Source organism: Leptidea sinapis, chromosome 35 (genome assembly GCF_905404315.1).
Source record: "Leptidea sinapis chromosome 35, ilLepSina1.1, whole genome shotgun sequence".
NCBI lineage: Eukaryota > Metazoa > Arthropoda > Insecta > Lepidoptera > Pieridae > Leptidea > Leptidea sinapis.
The window spans coordinates 6,753,173-6,779,052 of record NC_066299.1 but is presented as its reverse complement, the minus strand read 5'-3'; the positions used below and the strand labels follow the sequence as shown (position 1 = coordinate 6,779,052).

The 25,880-nt window shown below is 34.3% G+C and overlaps 2 protein-coding genes across 4 annotated transcripts in view; one reads left to right on the top strand and one right to left on the bottom strand.

Moving 5' to 3' along the window:
- The window catches only part of LOC126975257 (cuticle protein 16.5-like), a 351,637-nt gene that overhangs the window by 215,521 nt on the left and 110,236 nt on the right, over positions 1 to 25,880 (bottom strand). The window lies entirely within an intron of this gene.
- On the top strand, positions 13,391 to 23,980 carry LOC126975249 (uncharacterized). Its single transcript, XM_050823054.1, has 5 exons — positions 13,391 to 13,491; positions 17,789 to 18,014; positions 19,938 to 20,089; positions 22,509 to 22,670; positions 23,762 to 23,980. The coding sequence occupies exons 1-5, from the start codon at positions 13,428 to 13,430 to the stop codon at positions 23,935 to 23,937; spliced, it is 780 nt and encodes a 259-aa protein (XP_050679011.1). The 5' UTR covers positions 13,391 to 13,427; the 3' UTR covers positions 23,938 to 23,980.

Genomic DNA, 25,880 nt, shown 5'->3' with positions numbered 1-25,880 from the left:
AAGCTCGTTTGTCCTCCTCTTTAACAAAAAGGGTTACCTGATTATGAGTGGTTGACTCATATCGTAGTCGGCAGCTGCCCATGAAGCTGGCAGCATTACGCTTTGTATCCAAAACTAATCCCCTGACAGAGGTACGTGTCAGATCTTGGGACACCAGTCTATTCTGTATCTGGCGTCTGTACCACGGGCGTGCATTGGTTTTCTAGCAAGGTAGGCACTGTGGATCTAACTAGTCGTAGTTGAGGTTTGGAATTTGCAAAGATTGCTCACCGTACCAGTATCTAGCGTAATGAAAAATTTTATTTTTATTTTTCTATAGAAGTTCGGTTTTAAAATAACGGAACCAAATTAAAATAAATCAACTTTAACAGTAGTGCTATATTATATATGATATGCACGCCCTGGTCTGGACAACTATGGGGTTTTATTGAGCTGACAGAACCCAAGATTACATCAACTTTAACCCAAAGGGAAGAAAACGTTTCTATCCATCACTAATTTTCTTACATTTTCAACGGCTAGAAGCCAGCGAAATATCTCCTTTCTTTTTCACTCTTCTTACACGCTTTTTCTCTTTCATTTCTTTGCAGTCTTCCGCCCATGACCAAACCATTTGCCTATGCCATTGTCACGTGAAATAACATTTGAATAGAATGATAGGAAGATGATATTGTTAATGATTCATTTTCGTTGTCATTATTTTCCAAGGAGCAAGAAACACAACTAAATACATTATTATGCTGGTAATGACATGGTAATGACTGTTGAATGATATTAATATGTATGTTGTGGTCTTTTTTAAGAACTACATAATAAAATGTCTGAATATTTATGAATGTAATAAAATTGTCTGTTTGTATCAAAATAATTTTATCGCTTGTAACAAATTCAGACCAATTTTGTTCAGGTTCCGCTTTCGCTTCCAGTTTACCAGTGGGAGGCTGCTGTTTACAGGATACCGGAAGGATACCGGCTAGATTATGGGTACCACAACAGCGCCTGTATCTGCCGTGAAGCAGTCATGTGTAAGCATTATTGTGTCTCGGTCTAAAGGGCGCCGTAGCTAGTTAAATTACTGGGTAAATGAGACTTAACATCTTATGTTTCAAGGCAACGAGCGCAATTGTAGTGCCGCTCAGAAATTTTGGGTGTTTCAAGAATCCTGAGTGGCACTGCATTGTAATGGACAGGGCGTATCAATAACCATCAGATGAACGTCTTACTCCCGTCCCTTATTTACATAAAAAAATATACCAGGACAGATATTGACGGTTCTTTCACTGAAGATACTTTATTGGTATAATAGGTAAAATAGATTAATTTTATTTCAAAATGAATAAAGAATTTCTTTTAAATTTTCTAATCTTTTAAAGTGATAGGAATTTATTATGCTAAAATGCCATTTTCTCTCTTTTTAAGCGTTTAAGCACGTCGTTAGAATTGTCTATGATGTTGATGGTTGATTGAATATTTCCCTTGTTAAATGACAACCTTGAGAGAAGTAGCTATGTCATGTTTACAAGTGAAAAACGGATTTAATAACACGGAAAGTTAAATAGAAGCTTGTTACGTTGTAACTATTGATTAACTTTATTACATAAACAAAATTTGAAAACAAAATTTTATGAACAATGCGGGAATCGAACCCGCTGTAACTGTAGAGTAGATCCTGTAGATGAAGCCACAGTCTGAGAGTTGAACAAAGCATACAAGATTTTATGACCGGTTTAGTTTTTCGCGTTCGAGTCCGATGCGGATTTATTACACAAATAAAATTTTAAAACAAAATTTTATGAACGATGCGGGACTCATACCCACAATCTCTCGCGTTCCGTGCTCTTCCAACTGACCTAACCGTTCAGTGACGTATTGTGATAAACTTTTGTATGCTTTGTTCAACTATCAAGTTGTGGCTTCACCTACAGGATCTACTTTACAGTTGATAACCTGCTCAACTCCAATATTTGCATGTTGGAAAATTGACCTGAGATGTCGCTCTTGCAAATCTAAGCAATTTGTTATATTTTTAAAGTGAAGGTTTACACTTCTGGGATTAATATCATACGTCACTCGAACGGTTAGCTCAGTTGGAAGAGCACTCGCACGGAACGAGAGAGGTCGTGGGTCGCATCGTTCATAAAATATTGTTTTCAAATTTTATTTGTGTATTAATCCCAGAAGTGAGGGTTATCACTTGAAAAACATAACAAATAATTTAGTTCAGTATTAAAAGTTAATTTTTGAAGCCCCTTACGATTTATAATTAATACCAGATAAAAATTAAAGTGATTGTATAAAAGAAAACAAAATGAGAAGCGTTTATTTTGTGGTATAACCGTAATTCATAATAATTTCTAATGAAAACAACACAATAAAGTTAACTCTGTGTCGTGTCGTCTTAAAGCTATTAATTAAAAAGATGTTTTTAGAGGCCAAGGGCGCGGGTGACAAGAGGACAGAGGGTTATTCACGTCAGCAAGATTTCACAGTTGCTTCTCAGAAATAGGAAAAGTGCTTATGTCTTTCGTAATAGAGCACACTTCACTAAACTCGCTCTCCGGATTCAAGAATGTTCTATATTTATAGGTGGGACAGGTTGAAGAAACTTAATAGTTGTTAGTTAATAAATTTACTGTAATATTACTATTATACTAATTATAAATAATAAAAGCGTGTGTGTACTTATGTATGTACGCAAGAAGTTATACTTCTTTAGCCTAACAAAGCAAAAATTATTTATTCCTTTTGCTGTTCTACGTTTGTAGAAAGAACAATATTGTGAAAATCTTGCAACGACGACTTTGACAATTAATTCTTAAATAATTAATACAGCTGTACGGGCTTGAATCTTTTGCCTATCCTAATCATCGACGAAGAAACCAAAAAGAAATAATGAATGTCGCAAACTTCAGAAAATTTTAGGAACCAACTTCACCCTGTTACTTTTGTGTTACAGTTATGCGCGCACATCTTAAAATTTCACTCTCATCATATTTTAATAACGCGCCTAAAGAAGTATAACTTCAATAATATTAATTGCATTTGTTTTTAAGCAACTGTAAAAATTAAAACAGATAGGTTTTCTACTACTCGGAATTCTTTCAATGCCATTAACTATAAGATTTCAACTAAGTATTATACATATATATTGAAAAATCCAAGGAAATGAGAGATATAGAATACTTTGCCCATTCTAGACCACATCCTATCCACACATAGATATGGAATACAACTTTTTCTTCTTCGTCGTTACACTATTGACAGAGCTGTCGTGGTCATCACGAAGTGAAATCTTTTGAGACGGATGTGATTCGCCCCATGCTGGCCTGTATAAATGTAAATAATGTAAATTTTCTAGTGATTTAGAAGTTTCAGACTTGACAGTATAAAGTTAAAGATGGACGAGAAGAAGTAGTGAAAAGTATTGGAAAGCGATCCAGTGAGGAGAAGATAGAAGAGAACCAGTGTTCGGTGCGGTGTGATCTGCTGAAGGCACCGCAAGAGGAACAGCGGCAGACCAGCGAAGTGCAAGTTCAAAAAAGTGAACACAAATAAAGGCTCGTTCCTTTAAGCTGTCTATTATTTTCCTATCTCTTACCCACTCTCGTGTCAGTACCTTATTTCCAAATTGGACCCCTAAAAATGTGTGTGCGAAATATTTAAAGTGTGAAAGTAAGAAAGCTACTCAGTTTCACATTTTTAAAATTATAACATAAAATATGTTTAAGAATCAAACCAATACCCACATCGATATATATAATATATGGATATTAGCAAATGAAAGGAACAATATCTAAAATAGTATTAGACGCTGTGATATCACTTTGCGGTCATGAATAGTACCCAGGTTAAGGCTTTGGGTTGCTGAAATTTGGGTTACTGCTGTGTCCAATTACAAACCACAAGAGCCAATTATCAAAGGGATTTGGTTTCGACAGTTACAACGATTATTAATATAAGCAACTGTGTATTAAATACAAATAGTAGTAGAGTTCGTCATTTCTACAGAGTTCTATGACGAAGTCTTGTCGCAAAAAATATGCAGGATTGTCAAAATATATAAATTTCACCTCTCAGCACGAAAAGGGCGCTATTGCTACGTGAAAACTCGAAGCAAAAACGCTTTTTGCTGCGAGCGTGAGGAAGAGTGATTTAAATTTCGAACCCCACGTGACCATACATCCGGGAATTACGTTCGTGCGTTAGTGCGTTCCGAAACTCATTTTAGCCTAGCGTATTATCTCATTGTCACAAAAATTTACTATCTTAATTGTTTCTCTTAAAAGTTGTATGTTTCACACGAGAGCAAATTTTTTTTGTCTCGTGCCTTTCAATCACTCACTACCTTAGTAGTCTATATTAGAATCACTCGCTGCGCTCGTCATTCAATTCTACACTACTTCGCCAATTCGTGATTTAAAGTCAACTCTCGCAGCAAAAAATAACTTTGCTCACTTGTTGAACAAATAACTATTATTGACGCGCGGACATTTACAGCCGAGTAGCTATCCATATATAGAAAGGTACTTAATTCATTAAAAAAATAATTTTGTTTCAACAAAATCACGATGCTGCACGAGAACATAAAATCTCATACATCTGATTTATAGTAAGTAACATACCTAAATTTGACTACCGGTACGCAATTGATTAAACCGGTACGCTGCAGTCGAGAAGTTAGTAATACAATAATTGTAATATTGTTGCAGTAGTCTACATCGTAATTTAAAATCGTATTTGTCGATACTTGCAATTTTAAAATTATAGAACGACTCTTTGTTATAGCCTCGAAGCAAGTTTTTATTTGAAGAATAATCAATTAAATGCCAGTCTTCCACCACTTTTCAATAAATATAAGCTAAATCATGACATTGTTAATTCCGCAGTCATCAAATGACTTCAAAGAAACTGAAGATCACAAATGGAGCAATCCAATGCTTCATGTCGACCCACATTCTAGAGCTCTTCACAGGCAGGTCTGCACACATTTGGAGTATAACTCTTATCTCTGGTCTGGTGCAGCACAGTATCAGCTCGAACGATTTGATCGTGCAATACAGAACTGCTTAATAAATGATACTATATGTTAACAATTGTTTGTTTTCATGCATGTTTATATAAAAAAAACTTTTGTAGTTCTCTCACTATGCTATATATCAGATTCCACTATGAGAACTCAGGTTTTTTACAATTCACATTAATATGAAAAAAAAAACATTCAAATAGATCTTTTAAGGACGGTGATATGAAGTAGCAATTATAAAAAAATATTGTTGAATCCACAACTTCCTCCTGTCTCTCAAGTCTGCTGAAAAGAATGTCGCTATTCTAATTTCTAATTTACATCAAACCTTTCAAGAAAATGTTATTAAACATAATGTGCCGTTATAAATGGGTATGATCCTACATTTCATACAAGAAAAGAGTAACAAAGTGGACAAATCCTGTTCTAGGAATGTCACTCAAATGTCGATAAGTCGAATGAATTTATCCAATTTCCTTAATTTTTCTCTTTCCTTCGTGGGTGATTGCAATTGCCCCACTTTCCCCTATTCGATCTTTCAACACGCATAACTAGTTAGTTAAGTAATACGCAAGTCATTGAGTAAAGTCAATGCATTTATATACTTACCTTACTTAATTCGTTAAACTTGGAACGGCATTGATGCCTTATTGAAACCGTTTACAAACTGGAAAAGTAAAAAAATGTGCAAAAGTATTTAGTAAATATTACATAGTTATATATATCTTGTACGATAGTGCGTTTTTTTTAGAAATTTATTGATTTTCATATTTCAACAATAAACTCTTAATATCGACCCTTCACTTTATTGTTCGTCTCTCCGTCTGTCAACACCCTTATTTCAGAAGCGCGTAGAGGTATCAGGTTAAAATTACCATGAAAATTTGATAGCCATAATATTCTAGCCCATAACAGGTATAAACCCCATTAATATTAAAGACCATTTAGCTAGAATTATAAGGTCTATAGCAAAGTGTACCTACATTGTATTGCATAAAAACTTTTTAACCGACTTCAAAAAAGGAGGAGGTTCTCAATTCGTCGGTATGTTTTTTTCTATAATATTCCGCTACGATTTGTCTTTAATCGATTCGACACGTGTTTTGCCTCAATACGAGGCATCCACAGGAGATTTGGAAGTTTTTTTTTAGTTATATCATCAGTATGGAGCCCTTGGTATACGAGTTCAACTTGTACTTGTCCAGTATCAATCTATCATTCATTGCATTTCATCAGTTCCAGTTAGCTGGAACACCATGATTTATATAATGTTATTATTGGTATGTAATATCACTAGATATCCATTTCGAAATAAAAATTACACTTCAAATACCTAGTTCGCAAATGTTAATGTCTATTATGTAGTTACAATTACTATTTAAATGTATATTAATGAAAATTAATCCTTGGCGCCTTAACTTAAGGTTCAATGACTAAGCTATTTATAATAATAATCAGCAATTTGTGTTCATTCAACGGTAATTGTTACATAAATACAAATATTTTTAGTCAACATAGGATCTTAAATCACATAATGAATTTCAAAATCTACGGTACACCCATTCGAAACTATACAGTCGACTTTTTGTAACTAGGTCAGTATGGGGTACCCTAAATCCAGGAGTCATACAAAAAACTGGCTTAGGCTTTCCATGAGAATAATTTCATTGAAGAAAAAAGCTTTGGCAGTAGAAGTTAGTCAAATTTAATAAATGTTCTCTCATACTGTTATACTGTCACTCATACTGAAGCCAATTCCTCCAAGGTACCTAAAGTCGATACTTACACATACAATAAGTATTGCATATTTGAATATGAAATTTAATTTGTACATAAGATAATTAACCCTTAATTAGGTGCATTAAGTAAATCACACAAGTACACAAATCATGCTCAGAGTTGGTGACCCTCAGTTGACACCGATACAAATGGGTTTATTGTGGAACTTAAACTCAAAAGGCGTTGTCCCGGACATAATATAGAAGTACGAGGATCACAACAAACGGCTAATTACAGACCAATTGCTATTAACTCCTATAAAAATCATGGCAAACATGTCTAACCACAGCTCTTGGTATATACATACATATATTTGCTGGCGATCTTCTTCTTCTTTGAAAATTTCCATCCTTAGGGCTTTTCGAGTTTATGCAAATGGATCACCAGCTTTCTCACTAGGCGTAGTATACAGGTCGTTGTAGATGTATTTTACTTGAACGTACGAGTTCCCCAAGGCTGTGTGCTATGGCCTATACTCTTCCTTTTGTTATATTGGATGCCTCCAACATGCTTTGCTATGCAGACGGATTGGATGTACTGGAGATACCGTATACACAGGCCATGGAAATCACTCCCTGAAATGAGTCGACCTGTGCAGGAATAAACTTATATCTTGTATCAAATATTCTCTTGAAATTCGGGGAATGGGGTAAAATATTCTCAGAAGACTTAAGTTTGCTCGTTAGGCACAATCGTACAAATAAAGAACCATTTATTATATCACATCTCTTCGGCAACACTCCTCTTTATGATTTGCCATCAGAATGATTGGTCTTAAAAACTCGAGCGATTATCATTTCCGGGATCAGGTAGTCAGTTAAAGTACAGGTCCGACCAGATATGGAGTATCGCTCTAAGCTCTGATCTGGTGCACTCCAATATCAGCCCAAACATTTGACACGTGCAGTGTAAAGCTGCTCGAATTTTCATGCGTATAGTTATCTGCAAACACCTCGTGATACACCTCGCTCTGGTCGATATTTCTACAGCAACGGGATTACGTTACTACCTATACAAGACCGTAAAAATTCTCCAACGGTTGGAAAGAGCGCTCGGATGGAACACGAAACGAGAGGTCGCGTGTTCGAGTCCTGCATCGTTCACAAATTTTAGTTACAAATTTAATTTGTATAATTAATCCTAAAAGTGACTATCATTTTAAAATAACAAATTGTTTAGATTTGAAAGAGTGACATCTCAAATCAATTTCCTAGTATGCAATTATTGGGATTGAGCAGATTATCAACTGTAAAGTAGATCCTGTAGATAGAGCTACAACCTGAGAGTTGAACGAGAATGATTAAATGACAAATCTTAATTTCATAAACATTGATACGAGTATAATATGAACACAAAATAGCTTGTTATAAAATTATTAGTTATTTTAGTTTTTAACGCCTGATAAAAAATGTTTAGTAAAGTTTCTAATATAAAATCATTCTTGCAAAAAAAATATGAAAATACCTTATATTTAACTCACAGAAAAATAAAGATTGTGCTCTGTGAGTTAACTTGATGATTATAATTTTTATTAATATCTTGAATCACAAGAAACTCTTTGAGAATATCAGTGATAAACAGCTGCTGATCTTAACTTATGTGAGATATTTAATGTTTTCGGTAAAAGAATACTTAATGTAACAATGAAGATTATTTAAAGAGTTAATAATTGATTAATTTTAGTTGCCAGTTTTTTTTAAAGTAAAAAAATATACGGTAATAGGTAGTAGGAAATGTATAATAATTAAAGGAACAAAAAAATTGTACTATTTAAAATTTCAATAGTCAATTTTTAATTATAGAATAGAATAGAAACACTTTATTAGCAATAAAAAAACACTCACACAAAAACACAATAATTTTCAATATTAATTAAAATATTAAAATACTAAATTAAATAACGTAACAAATATTATAAAAAATTAAAAATAAATAAATAAAAATAACAGTGTGAGAGTGATTCCCTGCTAAAAGGAGCTGACAGTATATTGTTGTGTCAGTGCAGAAGACACCAACACAACACTGGTCACACAAAACTGAAGCCGTCCTCTTCAACAGTAGAAAAAGAATAGAAATAGTATCGTTAATAGTAGGAAACTACGAGATCTCCTCTCAACCTTTCATACGATACCTCGGGTTGATAATAGAAGCACGCTTAAATTTTAAGTAGCAGGCCGAGTATTATGCAGACAATGCGTCTGCCGTAGTACTAAAGCTAGCCAGGCTCATGCCAAATGTAGGTGGTCCAAAACAAAAAATAAGAAGAGTTCTTGCATCGGTAGTTACGTCAATACTGATGTACGGAGTAGCCACCTGGTCAGAAGCACAAGCAAAGCAAGAGGTACAACGCAAAGTCACACCAGTTTACAGACTGAGTACTCTCCGCGTAGCGAGCGCTTTCCGTACAGTCTCGGGCGAACCTGCATTTGTCATAGCTGGAACCCTACCCCCAGACATACTGGCTGAAGAACGTAGAGCGATGTTTCATCACAGGAAGACGGAAACCTCAATGTTGCCAGCTGAACTCAAAAGCAAACAAAAACAGAGGAGTTTGCAACGATGGCAAGAACGCTGGAGTACTTTAAGTAAGGGACGTTGTACCTACCACCTGATACCCGAAATTGCGCCATGGGTTAACCGCAAGCATGGGGAGGTTAACTACTACCTGAACCAGATGATCTCTGGCCACGGATTTTACAGACAGTACCTCCACAGATTTAAACACGAGGACTCCCCAGATTGCCCAAACTGCACAGACGCAATCGAAGATGCGAATCATGTATTTTTTAAATGCCATCGATACATAACCGCTCGGGACAAATGGGAGAAGACAGTTGGTACAAGCATTACACCTGATAACCTTATCAGCGTTATGCTTACTTCTGAAGTAGCATGGAATGCAACTAGTGCATACGCAGCAGAAATACTAAAAGACTTGCGTAGGCTAGAGAGGGCAAGAAAAGCCACTGCAGTAAATTTATAGTTTCTAGTTGGCAATAGCAAAAGCTAGATTAGCTTCCCCCCGTGAAGAAATGCCTTGCGGCGATTCCATGGGGGCTAAGGAGATAGAAGAAGAGGCGGTTTTTTAGTCAGTTTTGGCCTTCAAACCGAGCCCGACATACGAGATCAATACGATCTTGATGTTATGATACGTAAAAGTATTTTTCCCTTTAGAAAAAAAAAAATGAAAACTCACACACACACACACACACACACATTCTTAGAAGTATAGTTTTATTTTATTTTAATTTTAATCTCACTATGTAGGTAATTATGTCTGATACCGAGAAGTCACTGACAGCTGAAACACGGTTCATACTAGTTTAGCTGTCTTTGCTGCCTGTATTGTATGTAAATAATTAATAATTTAATTTAGAAACATTTGTAAATTGTAATACTATTATTAATTATTGTAATATTGGGAAATAAAGTTAAAGTAATTGGAAAGCAAGAAACCAGTCGCCTATGGACATTCGCAATGACAGAGATCAAGAGATGCGTTGCTGACCATTGCGGTTTAAAGTAAAGTGCTATCATTATTGAATTATTCAGTAGCATTTTCTTGAAATGGGTGTAAGACGTGGAAGGTCACCCAGCCCATCTCTGATCAACTTCAGATTTCGTTAACCGATGCCTTCGAAATATCCTCGGCATTCACTGGCCCGACAAAATTTCCAACGATTAACTTTGGCAACGCTGTCATGAAGTACCAATCGGAAATGGAGCTGGACAGGCCACACAGTCCGGAGGGATCCCAACCATATATCGAGGCAAGCCCTAGACTGGAACCCTCAAGGAAAACACAAACCTAGTCGTCCAGGGCAACCCGGGAGGCGGACTGTCATTGAAGAGGCGAAAGACATCGGAAAGACCTGGAGTGAAATCAAGGGAGATGCTCAGGACTGATCACGATGGAGATGCACTGTGGATGCCCTTTGCCCCAAATAGGGGATACAGGAACTTAAGTAAGTAAGTAAGTAATTTCTTGGAAATGAGAAAGAAAAAAGGAATTCATAATCTTTTTTTTATGAAAAAGAGGACAAACGAGCGTTCGGGTCACCTGATGTTAAGTGATCACCGCCGCCTACATTCTCCTACCATTACCAGATTACCAGAGAATCACAAGAGCGTAGCCAGCCCTTTAAATAAAGGTACGTGATTTTTTTTAGGTACCCATGTCGTATTGTCCTGGAAACACAGTACAACGAAGCTGATTCCACAGCTTTTACATTCTTTTATCTTAATGTGGACAATTTATTTAACGCGATATCAATTCATATAACAGATATAACACGATATCATACTACGAAATAAAAATATCATCCCCATCTTCTAGATGTATAGAAGTTGGCTAAAGTGACCAGTACCTAAGAGCAACTTTTAAATGACCATTTTAGTAAAACATTTACTCCAGTATTTTTTTTAACTTTATGAAAAGGAGGAAAAAAAACGTGAAACGAGAGAACAAGCAATTTAACAGTATTTGCACGTGGGCCACTAAGTAATGAACATCTTTATCCTTTACTTCACCTTATATCGTGATTAATAAGTGTTACTTTGTAACTACTATAATTATATGCTTTATTGCTATAAAACTAATGCAAAAAGCATCAATTAATATTAGATATATCAAGTATGTACGCAGCATCGAACCTCATAAACTTTTATGCAAATCAAAGGTGACTAGGTTAAAATAATTATCTGACATTGGATAGTCCAAGGTTACAGAAACAATATTCTATTTTCTGTATGCTCGAGTCACTAAAATGATTAATTCAAAAAGCAGTTACCAGTAGGAGGCTCTTTTGCACAGGTCGCCGGCTAGATTATGGGTACCATAACGGCGCCTATTTCTGCCGTGAAGCAGTAATGTGAAAGCAATATTGTGTTTCGGTCTGAAGGGTGCCGTAGCTAGTGAAATTACTGGGCAATTTAGTCTTAACATCTTATGTCTCAAGGTGACGAGCGCAATTGTAGTGGCGCTCAGAATTGTTGGGGTTTTTAAGTAATCCTGAGCGGCATTGAATTGTAATGGGCAAGGCGTTTCAATTACCATCAGCTAAACGTCCTACTCGTCTCGTTCTTTATTTTCATAAAAAAAAACACTTGCATTCAAAGTATTGTGAAACAAATAAAATGCATTTCATTCAGGTATATTACTATATAGCCTATCTGCACTACTACAATTGTTTCCTGTTTGAGGAGTTTCGTACGGGTGTTATTACAATAATATACTCTCGTAAGTATCAAGGTCACATGCACACAATAATGCAATCGGGTTTAAATTATGCTTAATTAATCAGAGGATCGATTTGTGAGACCCGAAAGCTCAAATTCAAAGACAAGTACAACACGTCATTAACATTGTCACTGTCAGTGCAACTGTTCAAAAGTACAATTCTTAACGATGATTTTTGATTAACCCATAAGTTTGTTATAGAATAAGAGTGTATATTACAAATGTAAATTACAATAAAGTAATTAATTTTGGGTTTTTATCAAAATAATCGTGAGGAAATTTTGTTCTGCGACAGTCACAGTGGCAGTGACAGTGACAGTGACAGTGACAGTTACAGTTACAGTTACAGTGACAGTGACAGTGACAGTGACTTGTCAGTCGTACTCGTTTTTGCGATACTACTGCCGCTGATGAATAAATGAAGAATGCCCCTTAGCATCACTCCTCCTAGCTCACTTAGGCTGGGTTGCCTCATATTAGCCAGTATAGTTAAGGTTTAAGTCTAAGTCAAAGTTATTTATTTGCCAGAAACATTCACAAGTAAAGATGTTACAAATTTAAGAGCAGGTACATATTTCGTCTTGACAGACATGCAAATATTTTTGTGGTTTCACTTCACATTATTATAAACCTAACACAATCAATAATTACTGCTACATATAATTTAACCAACGTAAAGCCTACTAAAAGACCTTACAATACACATTTAAAATAATAAATGAAATGCTAAGAGATAATGTAGTAAAAATAATCACTACAAAATATAATATTATTGGTAAAAATAGTATTGGTGCCAGTTACCACTTTCGAATTTAACTTTAACAGAAACGCTGACATTAACATAGAGTGCGGAACTTTTTGAGTACTTTTGACGGGTCGCTATTTAGCTATTTATCAGTATCAATAGCTTTAACCGGCGAAGATTAGACGGTTACGGTTAACAGTTAAAGTTATGACGTCATCTGAAAATTGGCAAATGGTGCAACACATTCTTTGCTTAACCGGCACTTTAACATGTTTGTTATTGTTAAAGTTAGTTGATGCAAGCCAACCTAACTCTTATAAAAAAAGCCACTGCCTTTTTACGATTGATAGATTGATCAAGTTTATATTATTATTTTGAAGGTGAAAAAAAAACTAAGATACTATATAATATAATATTATATATTTTTGTCAATGCGCTAAGACATAATATTAATAAAAAATAATATCATACACAACTTGGCTGCAATTATTTTTGCGGATTCACGGTCAGGGTTATTGACGTAATTATGAACAGGTTTTATGGTTTTTCATATAATTTGTATATCCAGCAGTACATTGCTATATATAAGTGTTGGAATTCAGATTTCAACTGTAATTGTGTTGAGAATATTGTACACGAAGATGTTGGTTTTGACAAAATGCTTGTTATTTGTACTTGGTTTGAGAATCGGAGAATCAGCTTTTGGTAAGAGACTTCATAATTTGTTGTGAACTGAACATCACAATTTTTTCTTAAAAATTTTATATAGGATTACATCCGGCAGAAGTGAAAACTTAAACATCAACGTTGTGAACTTTCTAATATTTTGGTTGTGGAATAATTAAGCATAAATTGCTTTATTTATCAGTATAAAAGTACTAGCATTTATGTGGTTAAATACAATATTCATTTATTGTGCTATCGTAGTTACACAAAAGTTTAACATTTCAGAAATATTACAATTATTTACTTTTAAAAGTTTACCTCTCAGAAAAATCAACTTTCATCTATAACTTCAACGACTGTCTTACGACTTTTCGATCGGAGGGCCTACCATCAAGTTTTTATAAGCGATGCGATCCCGATGCAGTTCAGTTTAGGTACCTAAACTATAGCCTCAAATTATAAACCATTAAGCCCTTTTTTGTACTTATTAAATAATAATAATATAAATATATATTGTTCTATGAATTACAAATAAATGTTTGCTTAGGTGTTTTCGTAAAAATATGAACGCACCTCCATTGATTCCCTCCAGAGTACATTTTTTTAATTCGTTCACAAATTAGGATATCATCCCCACCATGTGGATGGGTGACGATCCAAGCTATGGTTTGAGCATGTGCAGTGTTTCCAGGACGTTCCTTTTATTCCTCTGGTGTTGCAAGAAAGTGTGGGCGGCGGTGATCACATAAAATTAGGTGACCCGTACGCTTGTTGTCCACCTTAACCACAAAAAAAATATATAATACAATTTACCTAAGAAGAATATTTCAAATGTCGAGTTTCATTTATCTAATATGAAACTCGTTAGTGAAAAAAAAATATCGTCGTCCAGCTATTTATATGATAAACTTGATTATATCAACACTTTGTGACAAAAAAAGCCCACCGAGTTTCTTGCGCCGGGTCTTCTCAGGTCTGAGGCATAAATTTCCGAATAGGTGGTAGTTTTTGCCATTCAATAAGTGACTTCATATCCTATTTTGAATAAAAATAATTTAATAAGATTTTGAACACGTTACGATATGGAAAAAATTATTCAACAGTAAGTACATAGACTGGTGACGCGGAAATTCAAAGGTTTTTAAGCTTTAATTCTTAGATTAAGGCTTCGTCTACGCTCCAACTAGATACCACAGGCGTAGTTGCAAAATGCGGCAACGAATACTACGCCTAGTGGGCGTACTCGAGCTAATCTCGAACAATTTATAACGTTGACGTGGCACACGTTCTTAAACTTAATTCTGTTACTCTTGATTCAATAACTAAAGTGCGTAGCAAAACTTTATAAAATAGTTCTACAAGAAAGAAGAAAGACACTGGGATCACATGTATGTATGTTACAAAATTTGAAAGATGCCATTGAGTGTCAAGATGCCACGCAAGCATTTTTTTTTTATGATATTAAGGGACGAGACGAGCAGGACGTTAAGCTGATGGTAATTGATACGCCATGCCCATTACAATGCAGTGCCGCTCAGGATTCTCAAAAAACCCAAAAATTCTGAGGGGCACTACAATTGCGCTCATCACCTTGAGACATAAGATGTTAAGCCTCATTTGCCCAGTAATTTCACTAGCTACGGCGCTCTTCAGACCGAAACACAGTAATGCTTACACATTACTGCTTCACGGCAGAAATAGGCACCGTTGTAGTACCCATAATCTAGCCGGCTTCCTGTGCAAAGGAGCCTCCTACTAGTTGCCGTAATAAAAGAGATGTTGTTCTTAGGTACTAGTTGGAACAAAGCGGAGACCAATCCCTAATCTACGTTTTAATTATATTCTCCAACACAGATCTGAGTTTGGTTGCAAAGAAGTGCTAAAAAGTGCATAATTTTCACGTAAGGCCCAGCCCTAAGTGATATGTGGTACCCTGCTTAGTATTCAGCACACAGACTACGTAAGGGTTGTAAATAGAGTTAAGTGAAATGTATACAGAAACTTGTTAATTGGTTTTATACTAATTAGGGTAGACCGATCCGCTTACGAAATGTTGAATTATTCATCAATATTCATATAAATCGAACCGCTTGTTAGCTTTTGCCTTTCAAGAATATTTGAAGGGTCGTAAGATAAATGAATCTCATTGATTTATAAATTATTTGCCCCGGAGAAAGGTACTTACTAGATTTTGTTTACTAGTTTATACATTTTTCTAGTTATGTCTGATATGGAAAGGTATTGTGTATATTAAGGAATTATAAGTGTTTTTATAATAAAGTATTCACGTAAAGCACACAGCCGTGTCCAAATCATCATATTCTTGGCTTTTTTTACGGAAAAGGCGGACAATCGGGCGTACACGCATCAAGATTGGACCATTAATATATAAGATCTCCAGAGGTAAAACAATATGGTTCTCAGCGACAAGTTACTTGGCCTGATTTTCAATAACGAATAGTTTTCGAGTTTTCAATTAATCTTTGTACCTTTACAGTGGAAACTGTAGCATATAAATTTTTATTCAAAATAGGATTCATAATCAGTTATTGAACGTCAAAAACTATCACCCATTCAAAAGAGACTATAGTTATGTACTATATAATAGGTCTGAGACCTGAGAAGAATGGGCGCAAGAAACTCAGCGGGCTTTTTTTTTAAATATATAAATATGGATTACAATGTGATACCGTACAATAAACATTTATAATTAAAGAGCCTGAGGGTGTTTGCTTTATTCCCAATCCGTGGTGTCATTAATAAAATCGTTTATGCTATAGTAACCTTTCCCACACAAACGTTTTTTAACAATTCTTTTAAATTTCGTAACTCATTTTTTTGTAAATTTTCTGGGATCATATTGCAGAAGCATATACATCGCCCAACAAAACACTTACTAACTCGACCCAACCGAGTAGTAGGCATAACAAGTTTATGTTTGTTTCTCGTGTTAACATTATGAATGTCACAGTTTCTAGAAAATTCCTCAATGTGCTTATGAACATACAGAACATTATCAAAAATGTATTGAGAAGCAACAGTCAAATTTCTCTTAATGATTCTTTAGGACCTAGGTTATAAATCTGCCGCAATATCGGCTGCAGTGCCCCATAACAATATACCATAGGACATAATACTATGAAAATAGCTAAAGTATACTAGTCGCGCGGTATCTATGTCAGTTAACCGTCTAATTTTCTTAACCGCATATGCTGCAGAACTAAGCCTATTCACCAATCCTTCAATATGGGGGCCCCGCAATGCAATGCAATTTGGAATCAAGAGTAATGCCAAGAAATACAGCAGATTCCACTGGTCTTACCACCTCTCCGTTAAATAAAATATTGTCTAGAATTAATACACTTGGAATACATTTTTCTATGATATTTCCAGCACAATCACTCGCCTTGAATTTCTTAGGGGTTGGAGAGGATGATCTCTTCCAAGTTCCAGGACTTATATTGGCTCTTGACTATAATTTTATTTCTGGATCATAATGAACCTTCAACGCAATGCAACCTGCAAATATAGATTATGCAAAGATTAGCAATAGACTAGGCAAAAATAGGAGTATTTTCACTTAAAATATCCTGTAAATCTTGAATGACTTGTTTCGTAGTAAATTTTTTCCGGCCATTTTTGACAACATGCTGGGACAATCTGAAAACAAAAAGAAACAATTCCTAAAAAAATATTTTATCAATTTCTTATCAACATTTCAGCATTCTTTAAATAGTTTGCATCTCATTCCCACAATTTATTTACCACCTCTGATATAAACATTAGGTAGATGTGCTGGTTTAAAAACAACCTTTGGCACAACACTGATCACACTGTGTTGCCTGAAGTTGCGTCTAATGTGCCTTTGTAGTTTATTCCTTTAAAGTCGACAACTATGTTATTCGGCTTACTCGAATAAGTACTAGTGGTAGACTCCTCTTCACAGAATACCATCTAGATTACCAGTAATTTCACTAACTACGGGCCCTTCACATCTAAATACAATAATTTCTGTCAAAATACTGCTAAACGGCAGATAAAGATGGGCACCTTTTTCTTTTCCTTAGCGGCAGAAGAAGCGCTGTAGTAAGTGAAATTACTGGGATAGCTTAGCATCTTATACGTCAAAATGACGAGAGAATCTATGATGCCCCTCAGGATTATAGGCTTTCCCTGAATCCTGAGCAGCACTATATTATTATGTTGCTAAACGTCGTGCCTGTCTTGACACATTTCCTCATTAAAGTGTTCGTGGTACATAGTAATCTGTAAATCTATGCTTAGTTATTAATTTTTTTTTAATATACTGATGATATTGATAAATAATTTGTTCCAGTTGATACACTTCACAAGTGCGATGTCAATGATAAAGCTTGTCTAAGCAAAGTGATTCAAGGAGTGATCGTATCTATCGGTAAGACTGGGATACCAGAATATGACATACCAGCGATTGATCCACTACACGTCGATAGTCTGAATATAAATTTACTGAATATAATGGACCTAAAAGTATCCGATGTTACTGTTAAAGGTCTGAAGAATTGTGTTGTTAATGATGTTCTGTAAGTAAATTAGTATACATGTATTCGGTTATTTATTCAAACAAAACAAATCTTATAACTATATTTACAATACTATGACTACATAAAATTAAAACTATCATTACGTGGAAGCGTACCAAGAATACTGGCAGCATTTCCACGTTAGATAGCTAGGCTGATCCGTTGACCGAAATAGCTGCTAGTGCTTGGGTTTACTACTTTAGTATTGTTCTACTTTTTAAACTTAGAAAACCAGGGCCTTGTAGAGTCCTCTTTTGGGAAGAATACGGAAGGGCTTAAAATAAACCAAGTTCAATTTTACCCTCCGGAAGACTGATGTTTGTGCAAAAACAACTGAAAATATTTTCATGTCGCCTAGTATCGAAATGCTTAGTTTCCAGATTTCAACCTATTGCTAATTTTGCGGTCATCTGATAGGCTGTCTGACCTGATCCCAGTTGCTGCTTATGTTGGTAATGCTCGTGGAATTCCAATGGTGTTTGCAAAAGAAAATTATGGGTGACTTGCAATGTCACTTCATTTGCTTCCCCCATTTGTTTTGTTATTCATTTCCATAGAAAAAAAGATGATCATTGAATTATCAAGATTTTAATAACAGGTTAAACTGCAGAGCATCGTTAGCATGAAATATAGAATGTGATAAAAACAGTAAGAATATTATTATTTGAGTAAAATAAAACTGTTTATGATAATATTGTGTTAAAAAAAAACAATTAAATGAATATTATTTATTCGTTCTGCACATCTTTAAATATCCTTTTCAAATTACAGTCGATGAACAAATAATAAAATATCTGTATAAATTATAAAATTATTACAAGACGTTTGCATGAACAATAACTAAGTCACTAGCAAGTCATGTTTTAATGTTGCATTTAAATAAAAAACATTATCCGCAAATTGCACAGAGTTTTTGTCGATTTCCGTTTAAATCTTAATTAATTTTACATATAAATTCAAAATAACATTTGTTGAGGTTACTAATTTACGATTAAGTATGCATAAACTTAAATGTTACCACATATAAAGGCACATAAAAATAACGGGTTGTATTCCGGGTGTGCTTGAAAAAGTGAAAACCTGAATATTAGCGTTGTGCATTTTTAAAATTTTGGAATGGTTAGGGAATAATTTCGCACGAATTGCTTTATTTATCAGTATAAAAGTACGAGCATTTATGTGGTTAAGTACAATATTAATTTATTGTGCTATCTAACACGCAATTGGCGATTTAAATTAAATTAAAAAATTTAAAAGTCTTACGAATTTTAAATCATATCACGGTCCTGACGCGAGTTTAACATTTTATACCCATCCGAAGAATAGAACTCACCGCCGCTAAAGAAGTTTTCACTTTAAGGCGACACTAACTGCCAGCGACTATGACTACTCCTGAATACTACTGAATCTACGTAACAAAGCAAATATTTTCAAAATTCTTGGGTGGAAAACAGTTTATATGCTTACAATCCTCGTTATTCACTACTAATCTGAATAAATGAACCTACACAAAAAAGTACAAGCTATAAGATTAACTTTTCTAAGAGAAGTACCAAAAAAATGCGTGACGCCATGCCAAAAAACTTGTTTAACTTCAAAGAAAAGTGGTGGTTCAAAAAGGCTCGGCAGTGTTAACTATAACCAACAGCAAGCATTAGCAACCTACAAATAAGACCTAAGGATATGTGTAACAGGATTAAATAGTGTTCATAGCTCGAAATGCTATACTTTCACCACCAAACTTGTCTAAAAACACCGTGTTTTCTGCCTACTCTTCGCCTTAAACATAAAGCTTCTTAGTTTTATGTTTTGTAGTTGAACTATTATTTCATTAATTGTAATTATTATAAATAATATTTTTATATGCATACAAAATTCTTTTGTAAACTATAAAATCATTAATTTTAAATAAATGTATATCAGGTTAGATATGAAAAAGGGTCACGTTACATTGACTGTAGTATGCGACGTGTCCGTTAAGGCTAAGTACGAAATAACCGGCGGCAGTCCATCGCTGAAGGAAATATTTGGTGGTTCATCTGTACGTGGTAATGGAAATGCAAAACTTAAGGCCGGTGAGTAGAACAATCGAATTAATGAAAGCAAACACAGTGAAAGACTTTGAATAACATTTTTTTTCAGAGAATACATTATGACCTAATTAAGTGGAATTATTTATTTTTAACAGTGATAATCTATGAGCCGAATGAAAAAATAGCGGTTAATTTTCTTCATCGTAACTGGTATTACAAGACTGTGTAATTCTTTTTCGAATTCGATGAAAATGTCTAAGTCCTTGTAAAAAATACAATCATGAAATTTTCTTATTATATTTTGATATTTCTCAATGTACTAAACGATTTTCAGAATTCTTACAAGCCTACCCACCTATTATTATAGTTCAAAAGAGAATATCTACTTTTTTCGCTGTCAGTAAATTTTGCCAAAAACTATTTACAGTGTCTACAGCAAATACCACCTCCAAGGCAACAAATGGCGCCAAAATTCATAATGACAATCGTCATAGTTGTATCGTTATCATAAACTATACAAGCGTAATCTATCTATCTACAAACACTCTCCTCATTACGGTGCGACTAAATTTAAAATGTTCATGCTAGTTTTACAGATGTGTCAGTGAATTAGTGAAGTATGTAGTATTTTGATTTTGGTCAATCCCAATGACAAATCTTATATCTCTATCTAGACAAATATACCAGAATTGGTCGTTAAACGACCTTATATTTAAATTATCTGAATCTCGGAAACGGCTCCAACGATTTTAAAGAAACTTAGTATACAGGGAGTTTCGGGGGTGCTTTCAATTTGAAAAATGTAGTTTAATCCGTGTTTTAATGAGAAACTGCTACAATAACATTAGAATACAAATGTAAATTTCGTCACTATATTTACAAGACTATAATAGCTCAGATGCGACATTGGGTGATCCGGGAAGCAGAAGACATGGGTTCGAATCCAGATGTCCTATTCATTTTTTTTGTTCAAGTTTTGTACATTCTTAAAATTCCGAGCAAGGCTCGGTCGTCTGGATATTATTGATAAACGGCGTCAGATTCTCGAATACAATATTTTACTATCTAACACATAATATATTCTTAAATGATTATAATCTTAAGAAAGAAGAGTGTTTACTGCGTATATAAAATGTAATATTGAGTAGTTTCGTACATATTTTCTATGAAAATAAACACCCCGAATGTAGTATTGAAGAACCAGTATTTACCTGTGAAATGTTTCTTTAGTTGGATTGTTGCTATATAACACAACCCAATCTATAACTGTCAGAACACGACAACATAATATTTATGAATTAATATCCGTTAAAACACAGAACAATAACGATAAAAACACTAAAATTAAAACGCAGTCTAATTTGACAGGAGACTAATTTGTTTCAAAATGGCTTCATGGTCTTCATTTATTCCGTTTCTTTCTCACACCTAGGTTTTTATGTAAGGATAGTAATCTCTCTTTCACACAGGGTTCGTCTATTACGGTAGTATACTCAGTTTATTATTGTCATACTATCCTAAATACTATCTTGATTACTGTCAACCGCAGTCTCCCTGAAAAGGTCACGAAACGTCGGTTTAGCTACAATAATAATAAAAATGTAATTATTAGTAAAAAGTAGTGTAAAAACACAGTTATGAATGAATGAATGAATGAAAACTTTATTAATAACAAACACAAACCACACAGAATAATACAACTAAAAAAGACTTAGAGGTAAAAAAATATTAATTAAAAACTTATAGCATAAAAATACACAAATGATAAAAAAAATGAAACAAATGTATGCATAATATTATAGTGATTATCTTAATTTAAAAGTACTGTGTAGCAGTCATTGTTATCAAAAGGAACTGACTCAGCGTCATGCCGCATTGGAATAATACCAACACAGCGCTGATTTTCAGCAGCCCCCAGGTGACCCATTGAGAAACTACTATTGTTAAAAAATAAATTTAGTTTTATTAAAGGTTCCATAATATTATTATTAAAGATGATAATTTGAAATTAGCTTCTACTTGTTCAGAATATTACATAAATATACATACATACATAAATATTAAAATAATAGCAATTTTAGAAATATTTGCAGAAACAAACTAAAACTTCGATCCCATTATGTATTATTAATAAGATATATCTTATAATGTAGGACTTATGCACATAATTTGTGAGCAAATACTTAATAATGCAAATAGACATAAGGACGAGATTTTTAACTTTTTTCTGGAAAGTTCCAACAGTCTTCAGATTGCGAAACGGTGGTGGTATATCATTCCAGCACTTGGTGGCACTGTACCTAAAACTTCCTCTAAAAGAGGCGGAATGATGGAGTGGGACTGACAGGACATTGAATGCGAACCTTGTTTCAAAATTTAACTGGCTCCGCTGACCTAGCCATTCCAATTTACTATATAAATATTTACGTTACGTATTAACACTTTACATTTTTTTTTTCAGAGAAACTGCTGGTCAAATTCGACTACCGTTTCGATACTGTAAGGCGTGAGGATGGAGAAGTTTACATCGAATGCAAGAAGGACTTGGCAAAATACAGTTACAATTTGCTCGGAGGTAGCAAGCTCGCTATTGACAAGATATATATCGGAGATGTGGAATCTAGTGAGTATTTAGTTAAATGATCGTTTAATTGGGCCTCTCAGTAAACTTTACCAGTGGGAGGCTCCTTTGCACAGGATGCCGGCTTGTTTATGGGTGTGGTTCCCACGGCGAATATTTCTGCCGTGAAGCAGTAGCTAGCGCCGTAGCTAGTGAAATTACTGGGTAAAGAAGACTTAACATCTTATGTCTCAAGGTGACGAGCGCAATTGTATTTACGCTCAGAAATTTTTGTGTTTTTCAAGAATCCTGAGCGGCACTACGTTGTAATGGGTATCAATTACCATCAACTGAACGTCCTACTCCTCTCGTCCCTTATTAAAAGTCCTTATTAAAAATAACTTTGAATTTGAATTATCTCATGGTAAAATGGTATACTCAGTCCGCTCAGTGCTTAAAATATTTCGTCTATATTAGTTCCGGCGGGGCAACGAACTAGAGATTTAATATCTATCATTATTAAGATGTTAGGACTACGTGACGTAATGATAAAACCTGTGTTAAAACAATGTTCTTATTGCACATTTTCTTATATTATGTATTTATTTTAGATTAAGATTTGGTCTCCGGTACGCTCCAACTAGATACCGCACTACTTAAGAACGAATAGCTTTTTTATTACGGCAAATTCGGCAATTCCTTTATGGAACAATAAATGTCTTAAACCACAAATATTAGGTGCTTGTGTGCGTGGCATGTTGACACTCAATGGCATCTTTCGAGTTTTGTAACATACGCTTCGTGTGATTTTACATTGAAATGAATATAATAAAAAATAATTACTGGTGAGATGTGATCCCAGTGTCTTTATTATTTGTTGTAATATTATTTTTACAAAGTTCTTAACCCGGCATTTTAATTTCAATTATTAGCAAAATTTAACAGAACATGTGGCACGTCAACGTCACACATTGTTCAAGACTGTCTCGATTGCGCCTACTTGGGCGTAGTATTAGCTATCGTATTTTGTACTGTTACTACGTATCTAGTTGGAACGCAGTGGAGACCAATCCTTCATCTAAGTTCACTCTTAAGTACACCTCTACATCTGTTATATATCTATATCTGTTAAATCGAGAACGCTCTGTCTACAGGTGATCTGGTGGTTAACTACTTCAATTCAAATTCACAAGGTATTTGGAAGGAATTCGGAAAAATTTTCTTAGACGAAGCTATGGAGATTGCTCATGACTTGATACACAGATTCTTTGGCTCCGTACCAACTAAAAACTATTTAGCTGGTGATCTCTCACAGTATATTAAGCAGTGATAATGGTCTTAATAACTTTAATAAACTTTGTCATGGTCCTGTTTTGCTGTTTTTTTTATTATTTTTAATTAAGTTTAATATAAGCTCTTAGTTTTTAACCGACTTCTAAAAGGAGGAGGTTCTCAATTCGATCGGTATTTATTTTATGTACACCAATTACTCAGAGATTTATGAACCGTATTTACGTAAAATCTTTAGCTCGATGCGGAATAGATGCCATTTGGACCCATAAAAAATTTATATAGTTTGGTCCAGTAGTTTTCATTTTATGAAAATTTTTGTCTACCTGGATGATATATTTTTTTTTGTGTATGGCTTTTTTAGGACTTTTTTATTAAAGTTGATGATATATTATTATTATTAACAGACACTAAAAACTAAAAACTAAAAAATAAAAAAAAACTACGTTTAACAAACCGACTTCAAAAACTGAAAAATATCAAATAACTAAAAATTTAATAAAATACACCTCTTATGCAAACCTTTACCTTTAATAATTTAATAAAAACTATTATTTGTATGTGCCACATATTGATGGCTTTGAAGTCGGTGCCAAGTCAAAGATAATAAGCAGGTACCTACACTCGCCACGCGTGACTTTGAGCTGTCCCCGCTAGTCCAGTCTAGAACAACAAACCAAGCGGACAGACATGCGTGGCCAGAAAACCTTTATAATTATAGTAAGTAAGCTATTTATATTAAGTTTTATTTTGTTTAAGCCTTGGCACCGACTTAAAACCTATCAATAGGTAGCACTTACAAATAATAGTATGTTATTGATATTAAAGGTAAAGGTTTGCATAAGAGGTGTATTAAATTACATTTATAGTTATTTGATACTTAACAGTTTTTGAAGTCGGTTTTTTAGACGTTTTTTTTTTAATATAAGCTCTTTACGCCTGAAACACAGGCTTACCCAGTTCAGGCACAGTGTTAACTGGCTTTTAATTACGACTTGTTTTATTATTCGTGTTTGTATTTTAATAATCTCTTAATAAATAAATTGAATTGAAAATATTTATGTTTAGTTCTCTTAGATCTATGATCGTTTATTTATGTAATAAATACGATACAAATTCATTATTTCATTTATAAAGTTTTCTCACTTACAATGTTTTAAATGAAATAATAAAAATTGTGATAAAAAATGCAATATATAAATGTATATATAATATATCATTGTAATCCAATATTATTTCAATTAAATTAGTTACGTGAAAATCAGTTCAAAAGAAACGGAAAATTCAAATTTTTTACATTAATACCATATCTCTTCGAATTGTTATATACATGCATAATATTATAACACTCGAACATAATGAATCCTTTAAAGGCCGGCAATGCTCCCGAGATTCCTTTGCTGTAAGAAAATGTGGGCGGCGGCGATCACTTAACACCAGGTGACATGTTCGCTCGTTTGTTCTCCTTTTCCATAAAAAAACTTTAAATCCTTAATATAGAGATTATACGTAATAACATAATATTAATAGGTAATATAGAGCGTCATAATCATCATAGGACGAGTAAAAATAGAAGGACTCCGCGCCGTGATATTAGCAAGTGAAGCACCGTTATTCTGTTTGTGTGCGGTTACGGGGGATACTAGTAGCCACAAGTACTCATATAGTATCGTTTTTACACTTTTCCACAACGCACGACGGCATTTTTTAAATATTTTATTGTTACGCAAACTGATCTGTCGCAGACGATGACATTTCTCATAATGGCCGCCTATCGGCCTGTAGTGGTGTAAATGTGTGCGTGGGGCTATGTGTTTACACGTTAATCGGCTTGTTTTTTGCTGCACTGTTATGTAAGGTGACACGGAGCCCATATTTTTTTACTAGTCCGTGATCAATAATTATATAATTAACATTAATAATATACAGCGTAATTAAAAAGTAATATAATTATATAAACATTTATTTGTCGCTTTATATGAC

Bases quoted from the DNA above. Each gene is read 5' to 3' on its own strand.
- LOC126975249 (XM_050823054.1), top strand. From the start codon at position 13,428: ATGTTGGTTTTGACAAAATGCTTGTTATTTGTACTTGGTTTGAGAATC. The intron at 18,015-19,937 runs GTAAGTAAATTA...AATGTATATCAG, and splicing joins TGTGTTGTTAATGATGTTCT to GTTAGATATGAAAAAGGGTC. The intron at 22,671-23,761 runs GTGAGTATTTAG...CTCTGTCTACAG, and splicing joins TATCGGAGATGTGGAATCTA to GTGATCTGGTGGTTAACTAC.